The 21,182-nt window shown below is 52.7% G+C and overlaps 1 protein-coding gene across 11 annotated transcripts; it reads left to right on the top strand.

Annotated features, from left to right (window-relative positions):
- Positions 1 to 53: 53 nt before the first annotated feature.
- PRPF40B (pre-mRNA processing factor 40 homolog B) lies at positions 54 to 21,094 on the top strand. Of its 11 annotated transcripts, none has more exons than XM_058742880.1 (26): positions 54 to 163; positions 6,701 to 6,781; positions 7,561 to 7,704; positions 8,016 to 8,081; positions 8,762 to 8,789; positions 9,018 to 9,043; positions 9,183 to 9,293; positions 9,581 to 9,653; positions 9,784 to 9,808; positions 10,029 to 10,211; positions 10,447 to 10,576; positions 10,659 to 10,723; positions 11,239 to 11,403; positions 11,505 to 11,613; positions 11,991 to 12,141; positions 12,777 to 12,910; positions 13,575 to 13,689; positions 13,838 to 13,929; positions 18,341 to 18,457; positions 18,686 to 18,823; positions 19,032 to 19,127; positions 19,383 to 19,469; positions 19,687 to 19,864; positions 20,127 to 20,188; positions 20,302 to 20,445; positions 20,546 to 21,094. In XM_058742880.1, the coding sequence occupies exons 1-26, from the start codon at positions 161 to 163 to the stop codon at positions 20,636 to 20,638; spliced, it is 2,616 nt and encodes an 871-aa protein (XP_058598863.1). In that variant the 5' UTR covers positions 54 to 160; the 3' UTR covers positions 20,639 to 21,094. The 11 variants fall into 11 exon arrangements, with proteins under 11 accessions (XP_058598863.1, XP_058598858.1, XP_058598861.1 ...); XM_058742875.1 differs by having other exon boundaries at positions 9,945 to 10,211; XM_058742878.1 differs by having other exon boundaries at positions 9,581 to 9,701.
- Positions 21,095 to 21,182: the final 88 nt, after the last annotated feature.

Below are 21,182 nucleotides of genomic sequence, written 5' to 3'. Positions count from 1 at the left end.
GCCGGTGCAGGGCCGGCTGGTCCGCGGGCGCGACCGGAGCCCCGGCCACCAAGGGGTGCGACCCCCCATTGGCCCCGCCTTCCCGGCTGCGGCCCGACCAATCAGAGCGGCTTTTACTGGCGGGTGGGCCGAGCCGGCCCAGCTGCTCGGAGGCTCTGGCATGGTAACGTCCCCGCGCGGGGGTGGAGGGGGGCCCGGGGCGGTCCCACAGCGCCCCCGGCGGCTCGGGCCAGGGCCGGGGGGGCGGGGAGGCAGCCGGGGGTACCCGGGACCCCGGGGGAGGGCGAGGGGCATGAGGGGTTAGGAAAGGGAGCCCGGGAGGGGGAGGGGAGTAGGGATTTGGGGGAGAAGGGGCGGGGAGGCCATGATGGAGGATGGCGGGGTGAGGGGAGAGGGGGGTTGAGTGAAACGTGAGTTGCGGTACTGGGTGAGGAGGGGGAAGGGAAGAAGTGAAGGGTGGGTTTCTGGAGAAAGGTGAGAGAGGGGGTGGGAATGTGGGAACCGAGGAATAAGGGGAAAGCTGGGGCCACACTTTCCCCTCCTGGGATATTTGGCGTGCAACACGCCCCTCCCCAGACCCAGTGCTTGTTTCCTCTGGAGGCCAGGATACCCCGTAAGACCACTTGGAGACCCCCCTCTCTTTCGTTTCCCCCTCATTGTCTCCTGAGGTGAGGAGGGGGCATTGTCTCCTGAGGAAAGAGAGGCTTCCGCCCCCATCCAGTGCTGGATAGTCCAAGAAACGAGAAAGCAGAGGACCCTTGGTCCCAACCCTGACTCTGCCATCAACAAACTGTGTAACAACTCTGTGTGACCTTGGGCAAGTCACTACCTTTCTTTGGGCCTCAGATTTCCCATCGGTTTTTAAAAAAGAAACAAGGAAAATGCATGAGAATGATACCCCAGATCTTTTCCAGCTTCAAAATGGGGTGGTTCTTGAGGAAAGAGTTCAGGAGAACGGGTTCTAGGATGTGGGGAAGCAAGGGAAAGAAGGCTGAAGATGGAGGCGAGGCCTTCAGCTGGGGCTGCAGAAAATCCCCTGGGATGTGGGGGGATGGTAGGCACAAAGCGTGCAGGGCTGGAGCAGGCTAGGCAGCGCCTCTGGAATCCTATTGGAGGGACGGAAGAACTCTGGAAGTCACAGAGGAGGTTGAGACCTAACCCAAGAAAATGAAGACCAGAATGAGGTCTTCATCCTGAGGGGATGGCAGATCAGAGAGAAGCAGTGGAAGGTGTTTTCTAGTGAGACAGCCAGTCTCTTTGGGGAGAAGGAATGCTAAGGCTGGTATAGAGGAGGGGGGGCTAGGATGGTCTTGAAAACAGGGAGGGGCCCGTGCTGTTTGGGGCAGCTGAGGCAGGTAGACTGCGGGGTAGTCAGCTGGTCTCAGCCTCCATGGCATTTTTCTTTTTGATGATAGCTACCCTTTCTGAGAGGTGTGCCTTCCAGCTTTCGTTTTCCAACACATATCCCGTTAGGGAGTGAGTCAGACCAGGCCAACCTTCAGGATTGTGTGTGAACTGGGGTGAAAAGAAAACAGGAGAATCCGTTTGTAAGAAATAGCTGTGGCACCACCATCCTTGCTGGGAGGCAGCTCAGTGGAGCAGTTGAAAGCGCAGGCTTTGGGGTCAGACTGCTTGGATTCCAAACCTGCCTCTGCCACTTAATCTCTTAGAACCTCGGTCAAGTTACTTAATCTCTCTGAACCTCAGTTTCTTTATTTATAAAATGGGGATAATAATAACCTCTTATATGGTTGCAAGGATTAAATGAGTATTTGGCATGGTATCTGGCTCGTAATAAGCACTCAATAAATATTAGTTGTTAGATGATATTAATCCCTCTTTCCATGCTCTTCCTTCTGTCTCTCCATTCTTGCTCTTTTCTCTTTTTATTCTTTCTTCTGAATCTTTAGTTCTGAGATGCCCCTTAGATGTGAAGTCTGAGAATTGATTGCACCTTGGGGGGGGGGGGGTGATTCCACTGGCCCAGGTGAACATATGATGATCAGATGATCAATTGTCTCTTCATCATATCTCTCCAGCCCACACATCTGTTTTTGTTCCAGGAAGACACAGGATCTCGATCTCTTTTAGCCCCATTTCCTATATCCCTCTCTCACACGAGTTACTTCAGAGTCTCACCCCAAAGTGTAATAAGACCCAAAGTTGTACAGGCACTGAGTGAGATAGGGGCAGGGGTGTTTCAGGAAAGAAAGTGTACACATTGCACAGGGGAAGCTGAAGAAAGGGAGGGCTTTGGAATTTCCATGGTAATTTATGTTCATTCCATTGCTCTGTCCTCTGCGGGAACTGTCCAAAACAGTCCAGCATCTGGATCCTGGCCAGGGGTCTCCATTCCAAGTTAAAGATGGTCAGTGCTCGCTTCGGCAGCACATATACCAAGTTAAAGATGGTCATATACTGTTCATTTTTCTATTATTTAGATTTTCCCATGCTAGTATTTGATTCCAGTTCCCTTTCCCCAGCCATATAGACAGCCTCTGCCAGCCTTTGTCCCTCTCATCACAGGCTGCCTTTACCCAGAGAATTTATACAAATGTACCTGAGCATATGCACACACATGCACACATTTGCCTGTTTAGGATATTCCAGTATGCAAAAATCTAATAAGGTGAAGGATGAGCCTGCATTTGATCACAGTACTTTGTATGCAGGGCCCTGACTAGACACTCAAGAGGAGGCTTAAAAGGAGAAAACATAATCCCTGAATATAGAGAAATCTCCTGAATAGGGAGATGGGCAGTCCCGTGGGAAACACCCAGCAAATGTCCACAGAGTAGCAGGTCATTGGTGCCAAGTAGTGCAGCATTTATCCTGAGGGGACGCAAGTAGGTAGGAGTGTGTATATGTGTGGAGGATAATCGTAAAGGTAATCTGAAGGGGGTGAAGATTGGATCATCTTGAACAGAGACCGTGGAATAAGAGGAACACATGGCGTAACCTAACAATTGCTGTGCAGAGAGGAGGGCAGCCATGGAGTCAGGCTGAACCAAGAAGAGTGGAAGAGCGTTGTTGAAAGGCTTTGAATGTTAGGTAGGATTCTGTGGGGTGAGCAATAGGGAGTCGTCACTAGTCCTCAAGGAAACGTTGGATCCTTGCTGATTTAACCACAGGGGGAGTGGGGAATATGCTAGAGTGAAAAAACCAGACCTGTTTCCTGTGGCAAGGGCTGTGCCCGGAAGATAGGACTGGAAGGCAGGTTGGATCCAGTCCTGGCTCTGTCCCTGACAGGCGGGGTATGGGACTGATAATTCCCCTTAGTGTTCTCATCTGAGAAAGGAGACTACCTTGGGTGGTTGCCAGAAGACCCTCCAGATCTGCCATTCTGTGTTCCTGAGTAACTACCATGCCTTACCAGTGGCTGTGTTTTGTGGGACCTGCCAAGACCATTCAGTCATTAAGTCAGCAAACATAAACACCTACTGTGTGCCAGCCAGGGACAGTGAGGAAAATACAGTGGGGATAGGATATCAGAGTGAGCAAAAACAGGCAAAGTCCCTGCCCCTTAAAGTTTAAGGTCTAGTGGAGGCAGCAGATAATTTCATTGATTCTAAGACTCACATTTTAACATTTCTTGTCAAAATACATCTTTTTTATTAATTTTTTTTTTTTTTTGAGAGACTACGTGTGTGCCTGCATATGGGAGGGGCAAAGAGAAAGTGAGAGGGAGAGAGAGAGAGTCTTAACCTTAAGCGGGCTCCACACCCAGTGCCGAATCCAACATGGGGCTTGATCTCCTGCCATGAGATCATGACCTGAGCCAAAATCAAGAGTCGGACCCTTAACTGACTGAGGCACCCAGGCACCCCACAGATAACTTCTTAAAATCGATGAAGTATCATAATTTAAGTGTCAGCATTTGGATTTTATTAGTGCCACCTAAAATAATCCTACAATCAGCATTGTGCAAAAAACTGTAAAATTCCAGTGGGTAATTGCTAAAGGGGGAGGGTACATGGTACATGAACATGTAAAAGAGGGCTCTGACTAGCCTGGTCCACTGGGTTGGGAGGGAGCCTTTCCTGAGGAGGTGGTGATTGACAGATGTGAGACCTGTAGGCTAGGTGTATGGGGTTGGCAGGAAGTTGTGCCTGGCAAAGATGCATGCCTGACATGGGAGAACTGAGAGGAGGTGAGGATGGCCAGATGGAGCACAAACCCAGGAGCTCAGCGTGGATGAGGCTGGCACAGCAAACCTCCCACAGCCTTCCAGGCCTTGGGTAGGGGTTTTGGTCTCCACCCTGAGAACAGTGAGAGCCGTCAAAGAATTTTAAGCAGGGAGTAGCATGGTCTGAGGTGCATTTTGATGAGCTTGTTATGGCTGCTGATTGGAGCGGATGTGAGGAGACTACTACAGGAGGTTGGATGAAAAAAAGGGGTGGTAGGGTGGAGGAGGAAATGGAGAGAAGTGGATGGATTCAAGAAATGTGTATGAGGCACAATTAGCAGGACTCCATGACATAGTGACAAGGAAGAGGGAGGTGTGGAGAATGACTCACTGGTTTCTATCTTAGACAACTGTATGGTTGGTGGTGCCAAGCTCAGATGGGCAACTCGAGCCTAGGAGGGCCCAAAGATGGTTATGCAGCGTCTGGGAGGTCAGACCTCCCAGGGCAAGTGTGGCACAGAGAAATGGATTTCCTCCCATATTGATTAGTTTCTGATTTTTCACGCTAAGGACAGTTGCGAGCAGGAGCAGGTCTGAGTACAGGGCCAGAGTAGGTGAACACTGAAAGAGGTGATTCAAGTTGGAATAGTTTGGCTTATGCCCTTCTCTCCTTAGGACAAGATGAGTGGAAAAAGGAAGGACAGATATTGCTAGAGGTAGAGATTAAAAAGCATCTTTAAATGCTGAGCCTTCTTGGCATAGGGGTCATTGGGTAAGTAGGGAAATTGGGCAGCAGTGAGGTGTCTCCTCTTCAGCCAGCTACCACCTTTCCATAGAACTCCTTCCTCCTGACACCTTCTAACCTTCAAGCAAAAAGGAGGAAGGGCAGGGCTGTTGGCTGCATCTCCAAGCCTCAGTTCGCTTGGGGGGGGGGGGGGAATATATATATATATATATATATATATATATATATATATATATATATATATATATATATATATATTTGAATAGGGGGTATAATTACATGGTTACAAAGGGTATATATACAGTGAGAAATTTCCCTTCCCACTTCTGTCCCCCTTCTACTGATTTCTTGTATGTCATCTTTTCTCTCCAGTTTTCATACAAATGATCCAACTTTGCTGTACTTTGCTTTTTTTTCCCACTTATTAACGTATTTAGAGATTGCTCCTATCAAGACAATGAGCATCTTCATTTTTTATGACTATATAGTATTCCATTGTGTGTTTGCGTATAATTTCATAGTTACCTAGTGATGGATATTTGGGCTGATTCCAGTCTGTTTTTACGAATAATATGGAATGGAAACATACATACGTAATTTTGGCCACGTGGGGCTATATTTACAGAATGAATTTTTAGAATTAGGGGTGTTTGTTCCTTCATTTGTTCTTACATTCATTCAATATTTATTGAGTACCCATTATGTGCCAGACACTATCAGGTATGAGGAGTCCAGCTTTCAACAAGTCAGACATGATCCCTGTTCTCATGGAATGTTATTATACTTTAGTAAGGGGATAATAATAATAATTACAAAACTGTTATATGCACCAAGAAACTTAGAAGGGAATCAGAATAAATTGGAAGGGATCTGCTTTAAATAGTCAGGAAGTCTTTTTAGAGCAAGTGATATTTAAGCCAACCACTGAAGGATGGGATGTGGCAGCCGGTAGGTGTAGGACAGGGAGACCTAGGCTGTTCAGAGTATCAGCCACAGGGAGATGGGTTTGGGATCTATAGGGGAGGGGGAGTAGAGCTAAAGAGGAGGGGGTGATTGGGAGTGGGAGGTCTCAGAGTGAGCGAGTGACTAAGGATGAGGCCAGTTGTGGGAGGCTGGCAGTGAAGAGAGGAGGCTAGTGCTTATGAAGGCATAGTGACTGTTCACAGGGCTTTGGGTTTGAATCTAACTGGGTGAATTCAGGTAGGGGAATGGGAAAAGAGGTCACTTCCTCCCGGGATACTTTGGGAATGAGAGGCCTCTGCTGAAGGTTTGAGGGAGGCTCAGCCTTTGCCCACAGACGGGAGAATGGATGAAAAGCCTTGGGAAGAGCTAGTCTGTGCCTGCGGTACAGCTGCCTCCATCTTTTCTGTGGCTTTGGCAAAATAAAGATGACTTCTTTTAAAAGTTTTTTTTTAACGTTTATTTATTTTTGAGAGACAGAGCATGAGCAGGGGAGGGGCAGAGAGAGAGGGAGACACAGAACCTGAAGCCGGCTCCAGGCTCTGAGCTGTCAGCACAGAGTCTGATGCGGGGCTTGAACTCACGAGCTGTGAGATCATGACCTGAGCTGAAGTCGGATGCTTAACTGACTGAGCCACCCAGGTGCCCCTAAAGATGACTATTGAAGGGGCATGGCCCGCTGGCTCTTGGCTGGTGGAAGAGAGTAGACCTAGCCAGGGCTCAGAGCTGGGCATGGGCAGGAAACTGGGCCAGGAGACCCTTTCTCTGAACTTTGTGCTCCTTTTTCATCCTCACCGCTCTGCTTCCCTTCTGCAAAAGCCCATCTCTTTGCCCATCCTGGGTCCTATGACTTTTCTCTCCCTCAACAGTCGGTTCCCGATTCTGGTCCCCGGCCCCCAGCAGCGCCTGCCCCCTTCCCACCGGGGCCCCCCATGATGCCACCACCCTTCGTAAGTTTCATGTCTTTCCCTGGGCTTGGCTTTTCCAGCCTGCAACCCCCAGCTCCCCAGTCCCTAGCGCTGCTGCCTCGCCAGCACGGTTTTGTGTAATGTCCCCTCTGCTGCCCTTGGTAAAGGGGTGGTGTTGCTTGGGCATTGGGGTGGGATGAGCTGCTGTTAAGCATCCAGTCCATAAAGCTGACAGCTCCCCCTTTGTCTTTTTGTCCTTGGGATGCAGTGGGGCTGGGGTAGGAGAAGTGGAAGGGAAAAGACCCTGTTAGTGTGAGGGCGTGGCAGGGCTGCCTTTCTCTTTCACTACTCCTTATCTCTGTTCTTTCAATACGCCACAGAAGGCAGACTGAAATAGCGGCTGGTGGACACAGAGTTGGAGAAAAAGGGATGGGAGGCAGGGGACTGGGAGATTTGGATACCTGGAGTCCTGCCTTGTGGCCCTTACTCTGAGAGGCCTCTTTGGGCGAGGAGGTGGAGCCTTCCAGCCACGGTCTGGCGGCAGTTACACTTCCCTTTTCCCTCTCCCTTCCCTACCTCTGAAGAAGTTGTGTGCTTGCTTGTTAGACCCAGAAGACCCTCTCCCCCTCCCCCCCAGTTATCAGTCTTTCTCAGTGGTGAGGAGCAGGCAGTTTCATGCTTTGTGCTTCTCAAACTAAAGCCTTGAAATTGCCTCAGAGCTGGGGTGGAGGGTCAAGAAGGGTGGGAGACAAGTCGATATTCCCTGATAGGTCAAGGCAGTGCCTTCTCTGCTCAGTATCCATTCCTTTCCTCATTTTCAGATGCCCCCTCCAGGAATCCCCCCACCCTTTCCTCCGATGGGACTACCTCCCATGAGTCAGAGACCGCCAGCCATCCCCCCAATGCCACCTGGCATCATGCCCCCAATGCTTCCACCAATGGGGGCGCCACCACCACTCACACAGGTAATCAATCCTCTCTCCTCACCAGTGCCTCAGAAAACCTGTGAGCCTAGCTGGGGGTAGGGGTTAGAGTGGGCATCTGGACTTCAGAAAGTAAGGGGAAAAGAGAGGGAGCTTTGGCTAGGCCCATGAGGATTTGTCTGCTGAATGACTGGAGAACACTCCTCAGCTAGGCCGAGAGCCCAGAAGCCGGGGATTGTCTGAGGGAGTGCCCGTGTGAAGGTCATGGCCCCAAATGGGATCTCTCAGGAGCCTGCCTAGCCTGTGCCTGCCCTCACCTTGGTAGCTGGTTTTTGTCTTCTTTGTATCCCTAGATACCAGGAATGGTACCTCCCATGATGCCAGGAATGCTGATGCCAGCGGTGCCTGTCACCGCAGCGGTAAGCACTGGGGACCAGCAGGAAGCAGGCTCTGCACTGCAGCCCTGTGGGTCTGATTTGAAGTACAGGGATATGGCCTCCATTCTTTCCCTCTTCTCATCGGATCCACCCTGGTCCTGGCAGCACTCCCCACACTCAAGTCCTCCTCTCCAGCCATGTACTCTGCTCTTCTAGTTTCTCGCTCATCCCCAGCGGCATGTACATTCTCTCTTGTTACTTCTCGCCGTGCCCAGCTTCCTTAAGGAACACATTCATGGCTGACACTACTGTCGCAGAGCTAGCACTGTGGACACTCGAATACAGTCCCCTCTTCACATCTTCTTTGTCTCTGAAGGAAGAAACGGCACCTGGGGATCTCACCGTACCTTCTTGTGCCATTGCTCAGTATAGTAGAGTCTGGGTAGGATGTGGCATTTGGCATCCACTATGGAAGAGGGGTCTCAGAGGTTGACTCAACAAAATACTGTCACCTGAGGAAGACAACAGAGCTGCTATGCAGTTCCCCTTAGGGTCCTAGAGCCACGGCCCCAGAGGGTGGGGGAATGCCTATTAGGGAGCAGAGGTCCCTGGGAGCAGGACACATGGATCCTGGCCTGGCCTGCTTCTTCATCCCCCATGGCCTGGGTCCTGGGGGCCACTGGGCTTGGCCCCAACCCTTCCCCCTCCTCTTTCTTCGGCAGACGGCTCCGGGTGCGGACACAGCCAGCTGTGAGTCTTCTGGGGGTCTGCTCACCCCAGGCTCGGAGGTTGGGGGGTACAGGGGAGAGGGGAACATGGACTAGAGCCCACCCTGGATCATGCCTGTTGGGATGCCAGGGGGCCTGGGATGTTGATGGGACCAGGGGATATTTATTGGGGATGGAGTAAGGGAGGAATAGGTGGGATAAGATGGGGATTGGAGCAAGGACTTAATGTTTCCTTTGGCTTCTTTTCTAGCTGCTGTGGCTGGGACAGGCCCTCCGGTGAGTTCTTCTAGCTCAGGGGTCTCCGGGTTGAAAGGCTGAAAGTTGGGGGGCTGATGGTTAAATCTTTGGGGTGAGGAGGAGGAGCTTTGGGAAAGGAGCCTTGACCACCATTCTGTGCCCCCCCCCCCCCCCCCAGAGGGCCCTGTGGAGTGAGCATGTGGCCCCTGATGGGCGCATCTACTACTACAATGCTGACGACAAGCAGTCCGTGTGGGAGAAGCCCAGCGTGCTCAAGTCCAAGGCAGAGGTCCTGAGCGGGGCTTTCTGGCCCTTCCTTTCAGCTTCCCTGACCCCTCCAAGTTCTTGGCTTCCCCTGAGTCTTTAACCATGCACATGGTTCCTCTGATCCCAAGATCTCTAACCACCCCCCAACCTCCCTAGGATCTCAGGAAATCTACCTTCCCCCATGTTGTGCCAGGCCAGGTGGTAACTAAAAACTCCTACGTCCTCTATTCACTGGATCCCCTTAGCTCCCCCAATTGTGGCTAGAGGGCATGCCCAGTCCACTGATGTCCTCTGCCCATCCTCTTGCAGTTGCTGCTGTCTCAGTGTCCCTGGAAAGAGTACAAGTCAGACACGGGCAAACCTTACTACTATAACAACCAGAGTAAGGAGTCTCGCTGGACCCGGCCCAAGGATCTGGATGACCTGGAGGGTGAGGAGGGGGTGGGCCTGGGCTGTGGTTCTGGGGGGTGGCACTTGCCACCCTGTGACCACGTTATCTTTTCCCATTGCAGCTCTAGTCAAACAAGAGGCTGCAGGGTGAGTGACTTGCCCACCTATCCATCCAAATTTGGGGGCCATCCGAGGGGTGGGAGTGAACCCTCTCTCCATGGTCCCTGCTCCGTGGAAGAGCCAGCTGTCAGTCTCCTTGTGGAGTGGTCTGCTCTGGCCCCAGTCCTTCGCAGGATAGAGACCAGCTGGTCCGACTCTCCCTGTCTCTGCTCTACTTGTGGACACTGCCCTTCTGGCTCATCTGTAGGAAGCAGCAGCCGCAGCCACCTCAGCCCCAGCCTGAGCCCCCACCTGTGCCGCCCGGCCCCACCCCTATGCCTCTGGGCCTTCTAGAGCCTGAGCCAGGTGGCAGTGAAGATTGCGATATGTCAGAGGCTGCCCAGCCTGTGGAGCAAGGGTTTCTGCAGCAGCCGGAGGAGGGCCCCAGCAGGTGAGGGCTGCCCCCTGAGACATTCCAGATACTGGCCTCGAGCTCCCAACCTAGTTCAACCCTTGAACTCTGCCAGGTCTCTTGGGAAGGGTGTGAAGATCTGGGCTTGGCCTCTGAAGGGCAGAAAAGGGCTGCTCTGGGGAGCCAGGAGAGGGTGGTATGCTGCTGATTGCATAGGGCACTGAAACTGTGGGGACTGGGAGATGGCTGTGGCTAAGTCCCCTTTGCCCCCCAGTGCTGCTGGACAGCATCAGCCACCGCAGCAGGAGGAAGAGGAATCAAAGCCAGAACCAGAGAGGTCTGGCCTCAGTTGGAGCAACCGGGAGAAAGCAAAGCAGGCCTTCAAGGAGCTGCTGAGGGACAAGGTGCGGGGGTGGGGCTCCCAGGGTAGGCCTGGAGGGGGCTGGAGGTGGGCAGGCCCCGTGACCCCTGCCTGCTCCATTCTAGGCTGTCCCCTCCAACGCCTCGTGGGAACAGGCCATGAAGATGGTGGTCACCGACCCCCGTTACAGGTAGGCCTGGGCAGAGGGAGCCAGGCCCTCCAGACCATGTTTGTGAGAGCAGCTGGGCTAGGGCCTCCCTGAGAAGCCCAGCTCAATACTCAGGCCCCAAGGGGGCCTGAGTCAGGAGAGCGATAGAAGGGCAAGGGTGTAGGGAAAAGAAGCTGGAGGGCCTCCTGGAGGAGGAGGGGAAAGGTATCTGATATGAGATATTCAATAAATGCTTGTTGAATTGAATTGATTGGAACTGAATTAATTGGGGTGAGGGGGCTGGAAAGGGTGGAGGCCTGACTGCACCTTGAGCAAAAGGGCCCAGTGTTAGCGGTGTCTTGGAGCCCAGTCTTCCCCTGACTGCCTCCCACCCCTCCCCTCATCCCAGAGACCCATTTTGCCTCCTTGCAGCCTGCTGTGCCCATGCATGGACCCCTCACTCAGATCTGTCTGCCATGACCCTGCTTGGTGGCTGTGCAGGGTGGTTCAGGCTGACTCCCCTATCCCCATCCCGCTCCCACCCTCTTCCACCCCAGTGCCTTGCCCAAACTGAGTGAGAAAAAGCAGGCATTCAATGCCTACAAGGCGCAGCGGGAGAAGGAGGAGAAGGAAGAGGCCCGGCTAAGGGCCAAGGAGGCCAAGCAGACCTTGCAGCATTTCCTGGAGCAGCACGAACGCATGACCTCTACCACCCGCTACCGGTCAGGGGGCCTGGCTGGGGTGGGGCCTGGGAACCCTGAGAACATGCGGGCCCAGGGTCTCTGTTCCCTGCTTACGTACCCATGGGCCATATACTCCACAGGCGGGCAGAACAGACCTTTGGGGAGCTGGAGGTATGGGCTGTGGTCCCTGAGAGGGATCGAAAAGAGGTTTATGATGATGTCCTCTTCTTCCTGGCCAAGAAGGAGAAGGTAACAGTCACTGGCTGGATCCATTAGTCTGTCTCACTTTAGATTGTTCATGTCTTTGCATCCTTATGGACCCTGGCCATTCATTTCTCCACTGTCCCAGGGTCCCAGCTCCTTACTCAGAAGCTGGTATGGCACTTGCACATCTCCCTGTTTCTGGTCTGGGCCTATAGCCTGGGTATGGGAGGGCAAGAAAGCATCTATGAGGGGTTGGTCTGTAACCTGTGCCCCTTCCCCTTTCTGGGAGCATGGAAGTCTGGAGTCTGGCCCTCCTAGGTTCCCTAGCTACCTGCCTTCCCCGAATGCTCCTCTGTCCAGGCCCACTTGAGTAGCTCCGACCTATCCTACCTTACCCTGACCCTGACACTGTGGCTCCCCAGGAACAGGCCAAGCAGCTCCGGCGCCGCAACATCCAGGCCCTGAAGAGCATCCTGGATGGGATGAGTAGTGTCAACTTCCAAACCACATGGTCCCAGGCCCAGCAGTACCTCATGGATAACCCCAGCTTTGCTCAGGACCACCAGCTGCAGAGTAAGCCCGGGTCTCCGTTCCTGCCTGTCCCTTCCCCTTTCCTCACAGACCTGGGACCCCACTCTCCAGACTGGAGATGGAGAATGCTGGGTCACTCCCTCCTCCCCTCTGGTGTCCACTGTTGACCTAGACATTGTATGTCCTTGGAGGAAGAGCTCTAGGATAAGTGTCAGAAGACCAGGAGATGATGATTTTTATAACTCATGTGAATATGGTCTTAAATTGTCATGGCACTGTGGGTCTTAACTGGTCACGTGTGTTACAGTGAGCTGTTGTTGGCCTGTAATCACTGGTAATATCAGAAATTTATCTTCTGAACTTGCATCAGAGTCTGACTGATTCCCAGTTCTAGAAAACCTCAGATCCTGAGATTACTGGTTTCATATGATTACTTCCAGTAACTGAATTCACAAGAGCTGAATACATGCTACTTTTTTTCTTCTACATGAATGAACCCTCCCCCAGAACCACCATTCCAGCAGCTCTCCCACATAGCCCTCTGGCCCTCTTGCCCACCACCCTGGGTGACCCTGGCATCTACCAAGGCAGCATCCTTGAACCCTGGGGGTGCTGGGGTCTGTGAGGGTGTCCCACTAGTGCGGTACAGGCTGAGCCTCCCCCCGCCCTGCACTTAGACATGGACAAGGAAGATGCACTGATCTGCTTTGAGGAGCACATCCGAGCTCTGGAGAGGGAGGAGGAGGAGGAGCGGGAGCGGGCCCGCCTTCGGGAGCGGCGTCAGCAACGCAAGAACCGGGAGGCCTTCCAGGTATCTTTGTTGCCCACTAGATTGGAACTCTGCTCTGCCCTGGACCATAACCTCTTTGCCCATGCCCTGCCTCCTCTCAGCTAGGCCCACTGTTTCATCTGTGTCTCGTCCTGTCCCACCTCCACGAGGCCTCTCTGTGCCTGCAGTTCTGCTCCTGCTGTGTCCCCTCAACTCTGGGCCTTGCTCCTCTAGGGAGACTAGATGTATGCACCACCCAGAAACTGCCAGCAGAGAGCACCCTAAAGGCACAGCTTGGCAGCTCAGCCAAGTTCATTTCCTTTTGGTAGGGAGCCAGATAGGCATAGCTAGCTTGTCCCCCAGCTTGGAGGTGGCGGTGGTGGTGGCGGGTTACTGAGATGTATCACTTTGGGAAGCTGAAAGCAAAAACTATAGGAAGAACATTCTCCAGACAAGTTTCTATTTCTCTGCCTTCTAGCCCAGCTTCTGCTCAAGTTTTAGTTCATTCCTGTCTGTATTTACATTCTCTGCATTTGCATTGCTGTCTGCCTCTCCATCTGTATCTCCTCATCTCTGCCTCCTTTGCCTGCATTTCCTCAATCTGGATTGTTCCTACCTCTCCCTACCATCTCCTCTCTTCCTCGCGTCTTTGGCTCTGCCTCTCTCCCTGTCTCACTCTCCCTGTAACTGGTCTCTCTCTGCTCAGACCTTCCTGGATGAGCTGCATGAGACAGGGCAGCTGCACTCCATGTCCACCTGGATGGAGCTGTACCCAGCGGTCAGCACTGATGTCCGCTTTGCCAACATGCTGGGCCAGCCGGGTAAGGCAGCCAGGCTCCCCCTTCTCTAGCCTGGCTTCCTGCCCTGCCAGCCTGTCTGCACCCCCACTCCCTCGTCCTGTCCTCGACCCCACCCCCAGGCCTTGGGAAGCTGCCGCCCGCCAGGCCCCCCTCCCTCCCTCCCCCGCAGGCTCCACCCCTCTGGACTTGTTCAAGTTCTATGTGGAGGAGTTGAAGGCACGATTCCATGATGAGAAGAAGATCATTAAGGACATTCTTAAGGTGAGGGAGGCCTGGGGTTGTGGGTGGATGCAAGCTGGATGCAGGGCACACTCTCTGGACAGGACTTCCTGATAAGTCCTGTTTTGTAGGAGCATTGCAGCTCAGTTCAGCAGATATCTAATCTACTATGATGCCTTATTGTGCATTGAGGACACAGAAATAAGTAAGGTACAATTTCTATCTAGAAGGAGCTCATGGCCTTCCTATCTCATAGAAGATAGACATGACACCTATTACACAGAGGGGCAAGCGCTATTACAGAGACAGGAACCCAAAGAATTGACATTTGAACTATACCTTTAAGAACAAGTAGGTGGAGAAGGATGGAGGTCCTGGGCATAGGATATTACAGGAGCAGAGGCAAGGGAGTGGAGAGGCCACGGCACGTTAGGCCATGGCACAGCTGATCATAAACTGGTAGCTCACAGATGTGTTCCTTCTGGCCTGTACAGTATTTTAGAAAACTTTCAAATTTGTTGCTAATATTTTAAAACTGGGAGGTTGCACATAAAAATCTGAGTCTTCAGTTCTTTTAAAAATATGGATTATTGGGGCACCTGGGGGTCTCAGTTAAGCATCCGATTCTTGATTTCGGCCGAGGTCACGATCCTAGGGTTGTGGGATTGAGCCCTGCATCGGCTGTGCACTGAGTGTGGAGCCTGCTTAAGATTCTCTCTCCCTCTGCCCCTCGGCCCCCAGCTCACGCGCTCTCTCTCAAAAAAACAAAATGTGGATTATCTGGCAGCACTGGCTGGTTTTGCAAGGCATTCAGTGGACCAGGCTGGGACGCCATGCATGTCATCCTTATCGTCGTCACTCCCTATCACCTCCCTGGCGTGGCAGCGAGTTCAGCTGCCATTTACTGCTGGGCATGCACATTGCTTGTCTGACACTGGAGAGAGGGTTCTCAATGTCTGTGTCCATCAAAGGTAGAGAAGTGATAGAGACACTATAAGAGAGCCTTTTGTTTCAGAAGGAGAAAACCTAAGGAAAGCATATTTCTCTGTGGAAGTCAAGAACATGCAAATGCACTGGGGAGGCAGTATGCCCGGCAGTTAGGAGCAGCACCGTGGAGACAGACTACTTGGGGCACAAGTCTAGCTTAACCACTTGTTAGTTGTGTGACCTGCAGCAGGCTTTTAACCTTCCTTGGCCTCAGTTTCCTCATCTAAAAAATGGGGGAGTTTTCCACCAACATACACCTAATTACCAAGGGGAATAACTTGGTACCTGGGGTGAAAAGGGTCTGAGACCAAAGCTAGGAATGTCCCACTGCACACACATTTCTTTGAAATCCGGCGTTTTGCTTTACAGATTCAGGTGTTGCATCTTAATGCCACGTTATATCTCTCTTTAATATAAACTTAATGTTTTAAAGTTACTTACCATTAGGTAAGACATATCATATGGTCTCGTGGCTTCCTCTGTTTCTCTGGAACCACACACCCCAGTTTGGAAGTAGAGCCCTATGTATAAAATGCCTTGAATGCTAAAATAAGAAATTTGGATTTTTATCTTATAAGTTACAGGGAGCCAGGGTCAGATGATGTCCCGGAAGAGCCACTGGGTGAGTGTAGAGTAGTACCTCTCAGACTCAGTGCTTGTGTCCTTAGGGATTGATGGTGATGAGATAGTATTTGAAGCTTTGGGACACTGAAAGTCCTAGTGGCAAGTGGTTTAAACACATCTTGAGCTCGAGCCATCCTCTTCTGGCTCACCCCAGCCTTCTCTCCCCTGCTGTTGGAGCCCTTTGGTAGAAAGGTTAGAGCAGCATGGGACTCTGGAGGCGGGGTTAGAGGTGCAGGAGGTGGCAGGGAGACCAGTCCGGAGGTAATCTAGGTGGGAGACAAGCTAGAGCTCCACAGGGAAAACAGATGAGGGAGAGCTGTAGTGCTCCAGCTGTGTTTCTGAGACCCCCTGAGTTTCCTTGGGGGCACCTTGGGACAGGGAAGGGGAGCTTAGTGAGGGGAGGGACTTTATGCTCCTACTGTTTCTAAGTACAGCAGCTTCTCTTTTATATATTGGGGTTCTACGTAAGATTTTTGTTGAAAAAACTGTTTCTGCTGTTGAAAAAAAAAGGAAGTTTAAAATCAGTAGGTTAAAGTCACTCAGAAGTAGGATGGACAGAGAGAGGCTGGAGAAAATAGAAATTCCATTTGGGGAATTAGTCTCAAAAGTAACCTGGGGCAGGGAGGAATAAAGCAAATACTGTATTTTAAATAGGATTATCATGTAAAGTATAAATATTTAATCTCAGGAGAGCTAAATTTTATTGGATGCTTACATTTTAGCCACGGAGTGGCTGGTCTTTGCTGACAGGCCTGTAGGAATCCAGTCCTCGCTGAGTCCTGTCTGGCCACATCTCCTGAGAAAGAAGCTGCTTTAGATAGTTCCCCTTTCTGTTGCCTCTTTTTGAGCTCCTGCCTATGGAAGGCTGAGGAGCCCAGGAGTCTCTATGGCCATCCACCAGCCCTGCAGACTGGGAGGGCACCTCTCACCCAATAGGATAATGCAAAGAGCCTTGGACTTGGAACAGCTGGAAGCCAGAAGATCTGGGCCTGGGACATCCATGGGAGTAGGGGTGGGGGGGGGGGGTAGCTCACAGGAAATGAACCCTCTTGGGATCTGCTTAATTTGAAGTTTCTATAAAATATCCGGTCAGTTACAGGTCTGAAATCAGGAGGGAGGTAGGGGTTGAGATTGCTAGAGACGGTGTAGATTGAAAAGACTAAATGCTATTCTCAGGGGAACACCACATGCAAGAGAGGCACTAAAAGAGGTCAGAGACAGGAGGACAGTGTTGAAGTGAGCAGCAGAGGTGCAAGGACTGATCAGTCAAATGAGGACTGAGAAGGGGCCCTTGGAGTTGGCTATGAGGAGGACATGAGCACATTTAGGAAAGTAGTGTTTGTGAAGAGGGTAGAGTAGTAGATACGGCACAGACCTTAGGGTCAGGTGACTCCTGCCTGTTTACTGGTTGAGATCTCTGCAAGTTATAGAATGTCTGAGCCTCAGTTTCTTCATCGGCAAAATAGAGATAATTTCTGTGCACAGTTGTGAGAAGTGGTAGTATTTGTAAGTGTCTTGCTTATAGTAGGCCCAATAACTGTGTATTCGTTTCCTTTCGGGCTGCGTTTAAAGATTTTGAGTCAAAGAGAAAGAAGCAGAGGTTGTTAGCTTGAGGAAGGGGAGAGCAGGGTGGACAGGATGTTCCCGGTTAAGCGAGGTATGAGCTTGATGGAAGGAGCCAGTGGAGAGGTGAGATCGGAGCTTTCATTTCCCTGAGAGAGAGACTGGTGTGTTTAAGAAGGGCTGGAGCATGGGTTGAGGAAGTGCTCTCGGAATAAACAAGAGCATGCTCTCTATATTGTACACCTGAAAACGCATACAACACTGCATGTGAACTAACTGGAATTCAAATAAGAACTTAGAGAAAAGAAAAGCGTGCTGTGCATGGACACAAAAGCCAGAGCAAGTGAGTGCGGTGTGGAAGGAAGGGGAGGGAACTGGGCTGGTGCCCCAGCCAACTCCAACTTCAGTGGCTCCGCTTTTCACCAGGTTGACATGGGCCAAGTGAGATAACTTTCCTAAGCTTCTGCTTTATTAAGGTGTTGGGAGGCAGAGATGTGAAGCCTTGAGCCTGGCCCAGGGTGCTTCAAGAAGGGAAGGTATTTTTAGTAGTGTTCTGGAGACGCACACCCGATGGCCTCTCTTTCCCACATGGACTGAGGGGTCTGTGTGGGTGTGGTGCTTTAATCTGTGGGCTTTGGTGTCAGAAGGACTTGGGGTGGAGTTCTCTGTCAGCCACATACTAGCTGTGAGACCGTGGACAAGCGCTCTAGTTTCTCTAAACCTTGGTTTCTCCTTCCACATAAAATTAGGAGGCCAGGACCTATGCTTAAATTTCGATACTGAGGATTAAAAGCGATAACGTATGCGAAGTGAATGGTACCTGGCACATAGTAAGCACTCCAGAACTGAGCCAGAGGATGGGGCCAGCAGGTGTTGACTGAGAGTGCAAGGAAGTTACTGAGCGGCCGGAGGGCCCCCCCTGGGGCCTGGCCTTAGGCCCAAGGAACAAAGAATTGTGAGAAACCCAGGCATCAGTGAGCAGACATGGCACACACACACCCTGTTCCCCCTCCCCATGTGACCCAACGCCCACCCCTCCCCCCGCCCCTGTCCAGCTCCCTGGGACATCCAAACCAAGGGTAGGCATGGGAGGCTTAATCATCAGATGTGAGGACTTGGACAGCTTGGTTTCAGAAGTGCATCTGAGTCCTGCGGGTCTCTTCTGGAGGCTGGGGGACTTCTAGAGCATTCTGTAGTCTGACCCTCTGCCAGCCCTGGAGGCCAGCTTCAGGCTTCAGGCCCATGCTGGCCCCTGCTTCATGTGCCACTGTGCCCACAGGACCGGGGCTTCTGCGTGGAGGTGAACACAGCCTTTGAGGACTTCGCCCACGTCATAAGCTTTGACAAGAGGGCTGCTGCGCTGGACGCAGGCAACATCAAGCTGACCTTCAATAGTGTGAGGGGCTGGGCAGGGCGGGGCTGTAGCCAGGGCTCCATTCTCAAACTCATCCCTTTGTCTCGTTCCATTCCTTCTCATTCACTGCCCCCGTGTGACCGTACCCCCTGTTCAGGGGATGGCAACAGGAGCTCAGACCCCAGCTTCCCTCGACCTATGGTGTGCTTGAGTGGGGCCTGGGCACCCACCCTCCTGGGTGACTCAGTTCTACGTCCTTTCTGCCCCCAGCTGCTGGAGAAAGCAGAGGCACGGGAGAGAGAGCGGGAGAAGGAGGAGGCGCGAAGGATGCGGCGCAGGGAAGCTGCCTTCCGAAGCATGCTGAGGCAGGCCGTGCCTGCTCTGGAGCTGGGCACTGCCTGGGAAGAGGTCAGGGCTGTAGCCTGGCACCAAACACCACCCCCTCAGTCCTGAGGGCAGCGGTGCTTCTCCACCACTGGGGGCCCACCCCAGTCATAGCACAGCTCGCGGCCAGCTTCGGCTCCCTTCCTTCCTCTGCCCCAGCCCTGCCCTGTGCTCATGGCGGTGTCCGTGCCGTGCCGGGGCTGGTCTGATCAGCAGTGCTCTCCCGTTCAAGGTCCGTGAGCGCTTTGTGTGCGACTCAGCCTTTGAGCAGATCACCCTGGAGTCGGAGCGGATCCGGCTCTTCCGGGAGTTCCTGCAGGTACTGGAGGTGAGGCAGAGCTTCTGGCCCCCTGCCCCTGTCCAAGGCTTATGAACACCCAGTCCAGCTCAACAGAGACTCCAGTGGCCTCCTCCTTCCCCTGGGGCTTTCCTTTCCCTGAACAACCAGGGGAGGTCTGACAGTGTCCTGGAGAAGCCTGAGGCCCTAGCCTGAGAGGAGGAGGCAAAATCAGATTTTAGGGTGCAGGGTCCTTCCTGGGGCTAACCCTGGTGCCGCCTTCACCGCTCCTTCTGCCTCTACCAGACTGAATGCCAGCACCTCCACACCAAAGGCCGAAAACATGGCAGAAAGGGCAAGAAGCACCATCGAAAGCGTTCCCATTCGCCATCAGTGAGTTGGTGGGCCGAAGGGATGTGGAGGGAGGCTGGACTGTCTTACGGAAATAGGAACCATGTTTCTTGTTTTTTCCCTACATCACCTCCCCCTCGAGTGAGATTTGAAAATTCCTTTGGCCCTGGATCCGCCTCTCTGTCCCCAGTTCCTAGACTTGAGGGCTTCTGGAGGCCAGAGAACCTGTGCCCTGACATGTATCTGCTGATCTGCCCAGGGTTCTGAGTCGGAAGAGGAGGAGTTGCCCCCGCCGCCTCTCCGACCCCCCAAACGGAGAAGGCGGAACCCCTCGGAGTCAGGCTCTGAGCCTTCTTCCTCACTTGATTCGGTTGAAAGTGGGGGTGCTGCCCTTGGAGGACGGGGTTCCCCATCTTCTCGCCTTCTCCTTGGATCAGGTAAGCAGTTGAGAGCTGGAGAGTTGACTCAGATGAGAGAAGGCCCCTGAGGAGCCCAGCCAGTGCCCTGAGGTTGGAGGTGGAGTGGACCGAGTAGGAAGAATGTCCCATCCCTGCCCAGGCAGGAACTGGGAGAAGGAAGGAAAACTGGACTGAGAGACTTCCTCAGATAGCTCCCTGTCTAAAGAATGAGGTCTATGGCAGAGAAAGGGATGAGCCCTCCCTCCTCCTGTGAGACTTACTGGGCATTTTCTGTCTCCAGATCATGGCCTTCGGAAAGCCAAGAAACCAAAAAAGAAAACTAAGAAGAGAAGACACAAGTCGGTGCGTAGAGAAGGGACTTCAACCCAGGGCCCTGCCATGTTGAGAGAGCTCTTCAGCCGCCTCCCGGGCTGTCCTTCACAGGAACTGAGCAGGCGGGCTCTGGGCTCTTACAGAACAGTCCTGAGAGCGAGACAGACCCTGAGGAGAAAGCTGGCAAGGAGAGTGATGAGAAAGAACCAGAACAGGACAAGGACAGGGAGCTCCGGCGGGCAGAACTCCCCAACCGCTCCCCAGGTTTTGGAATCAAGAAGGAGAAGGTGAGAGGCAGGCACCTGACCCCAACCCAGTCAGCACTCTCTCCAGACCTCCGTGGCCCTCGGGGGAGGCTGTGGGTGAGCTGTGCCTTTGCTCCACCAGACGGGCTGGGACACGTCGGAAAGTGAGCTGAGCGAGGGTGAGCTGGAAAGACGGCGGCGGACACTCCTGCAGCAGCTGGATGACCACCAGTGACCCGACGAGCTGCTCTGCCTTGGGTCTGTGTGAGGCTGTGGATCCTAGGTCACCCTCACCATCTGCACTAGACTCCTTTCTTAGTCTGGTCTGTGTCCACTCTTCCTCAAGTAACCCCACCCCCAACACACCATTGTTGGCACCTCCCGAGGTTGCTTGTGGTGTTTAAGGGTCCTCCACTTCCCGGGCAACTAGTGCAGTCCTTGCCCTCAGCCCCAGACCAGAGATTGGTATGCCATGTGGGGTGGGTGGTGCCAGTAGAGAAATGTGAGAAGGGGCCTCTAGGGAAGAATGACAGGTTGGTGACAGGTGGGGTCCTTACCCTCTAGCACCAGTACCTGCTTCTGCCTGCCCGGGCCCTCGGGCTCTACCACTCCTTCCTTCAGCCCCGGGACCCAGTGTATGTGTGTTTTGTTTTGTTTTGTTTTTGTTTTTTAAATAATATTTATAACATGGCCAGTGGCTCTTTTATCTTTTCCATATATTGCTGGGTAGGCTGGGTACTGGGCAGATGCACGTGTGGCCAGCAGAGAGCACTAGTGTC

Source organism: Neofelis nebulosa, chromosome 8, assembly GCF_028018385.1.
Source record: "Neofelis nebulosa isolate mNeoNeb1 chromosome 8, mNeoNeb1.pri, whole genome shotgun sequence".
NCBI classification, from domain to species: Eukaryota; Metazoa; Chordata; class Mammalia; order Carnivora; family Felidae; genus Neofelis; species Neofelis nebulosa.
Note: the sequence above shows the minus strand (reverse complement) of the source record. Positions and strands in the feature narration are given on the sequence as shown.

Bases quoted from the DNA above. Each gene is read 5' to 3' on its own strand.
- PRPF40B (XM_058742873.1), top strand. The intron at 10,577-10,658 runs GTGCGGGGGTGG...GCTCCATTCTAG, and splicing joins AGGAGCTGCTGAGGGACAAG to GCTGTCCCCTCCAACGCCTC. The intron at 19,865-20,126 runs GTAAGCAGTTGA...TTCTGTCTCCAG, and splicing joins TCGCCTTCTCCTTGGATCAG to ATCATGGCCTTCGGAAAGCC.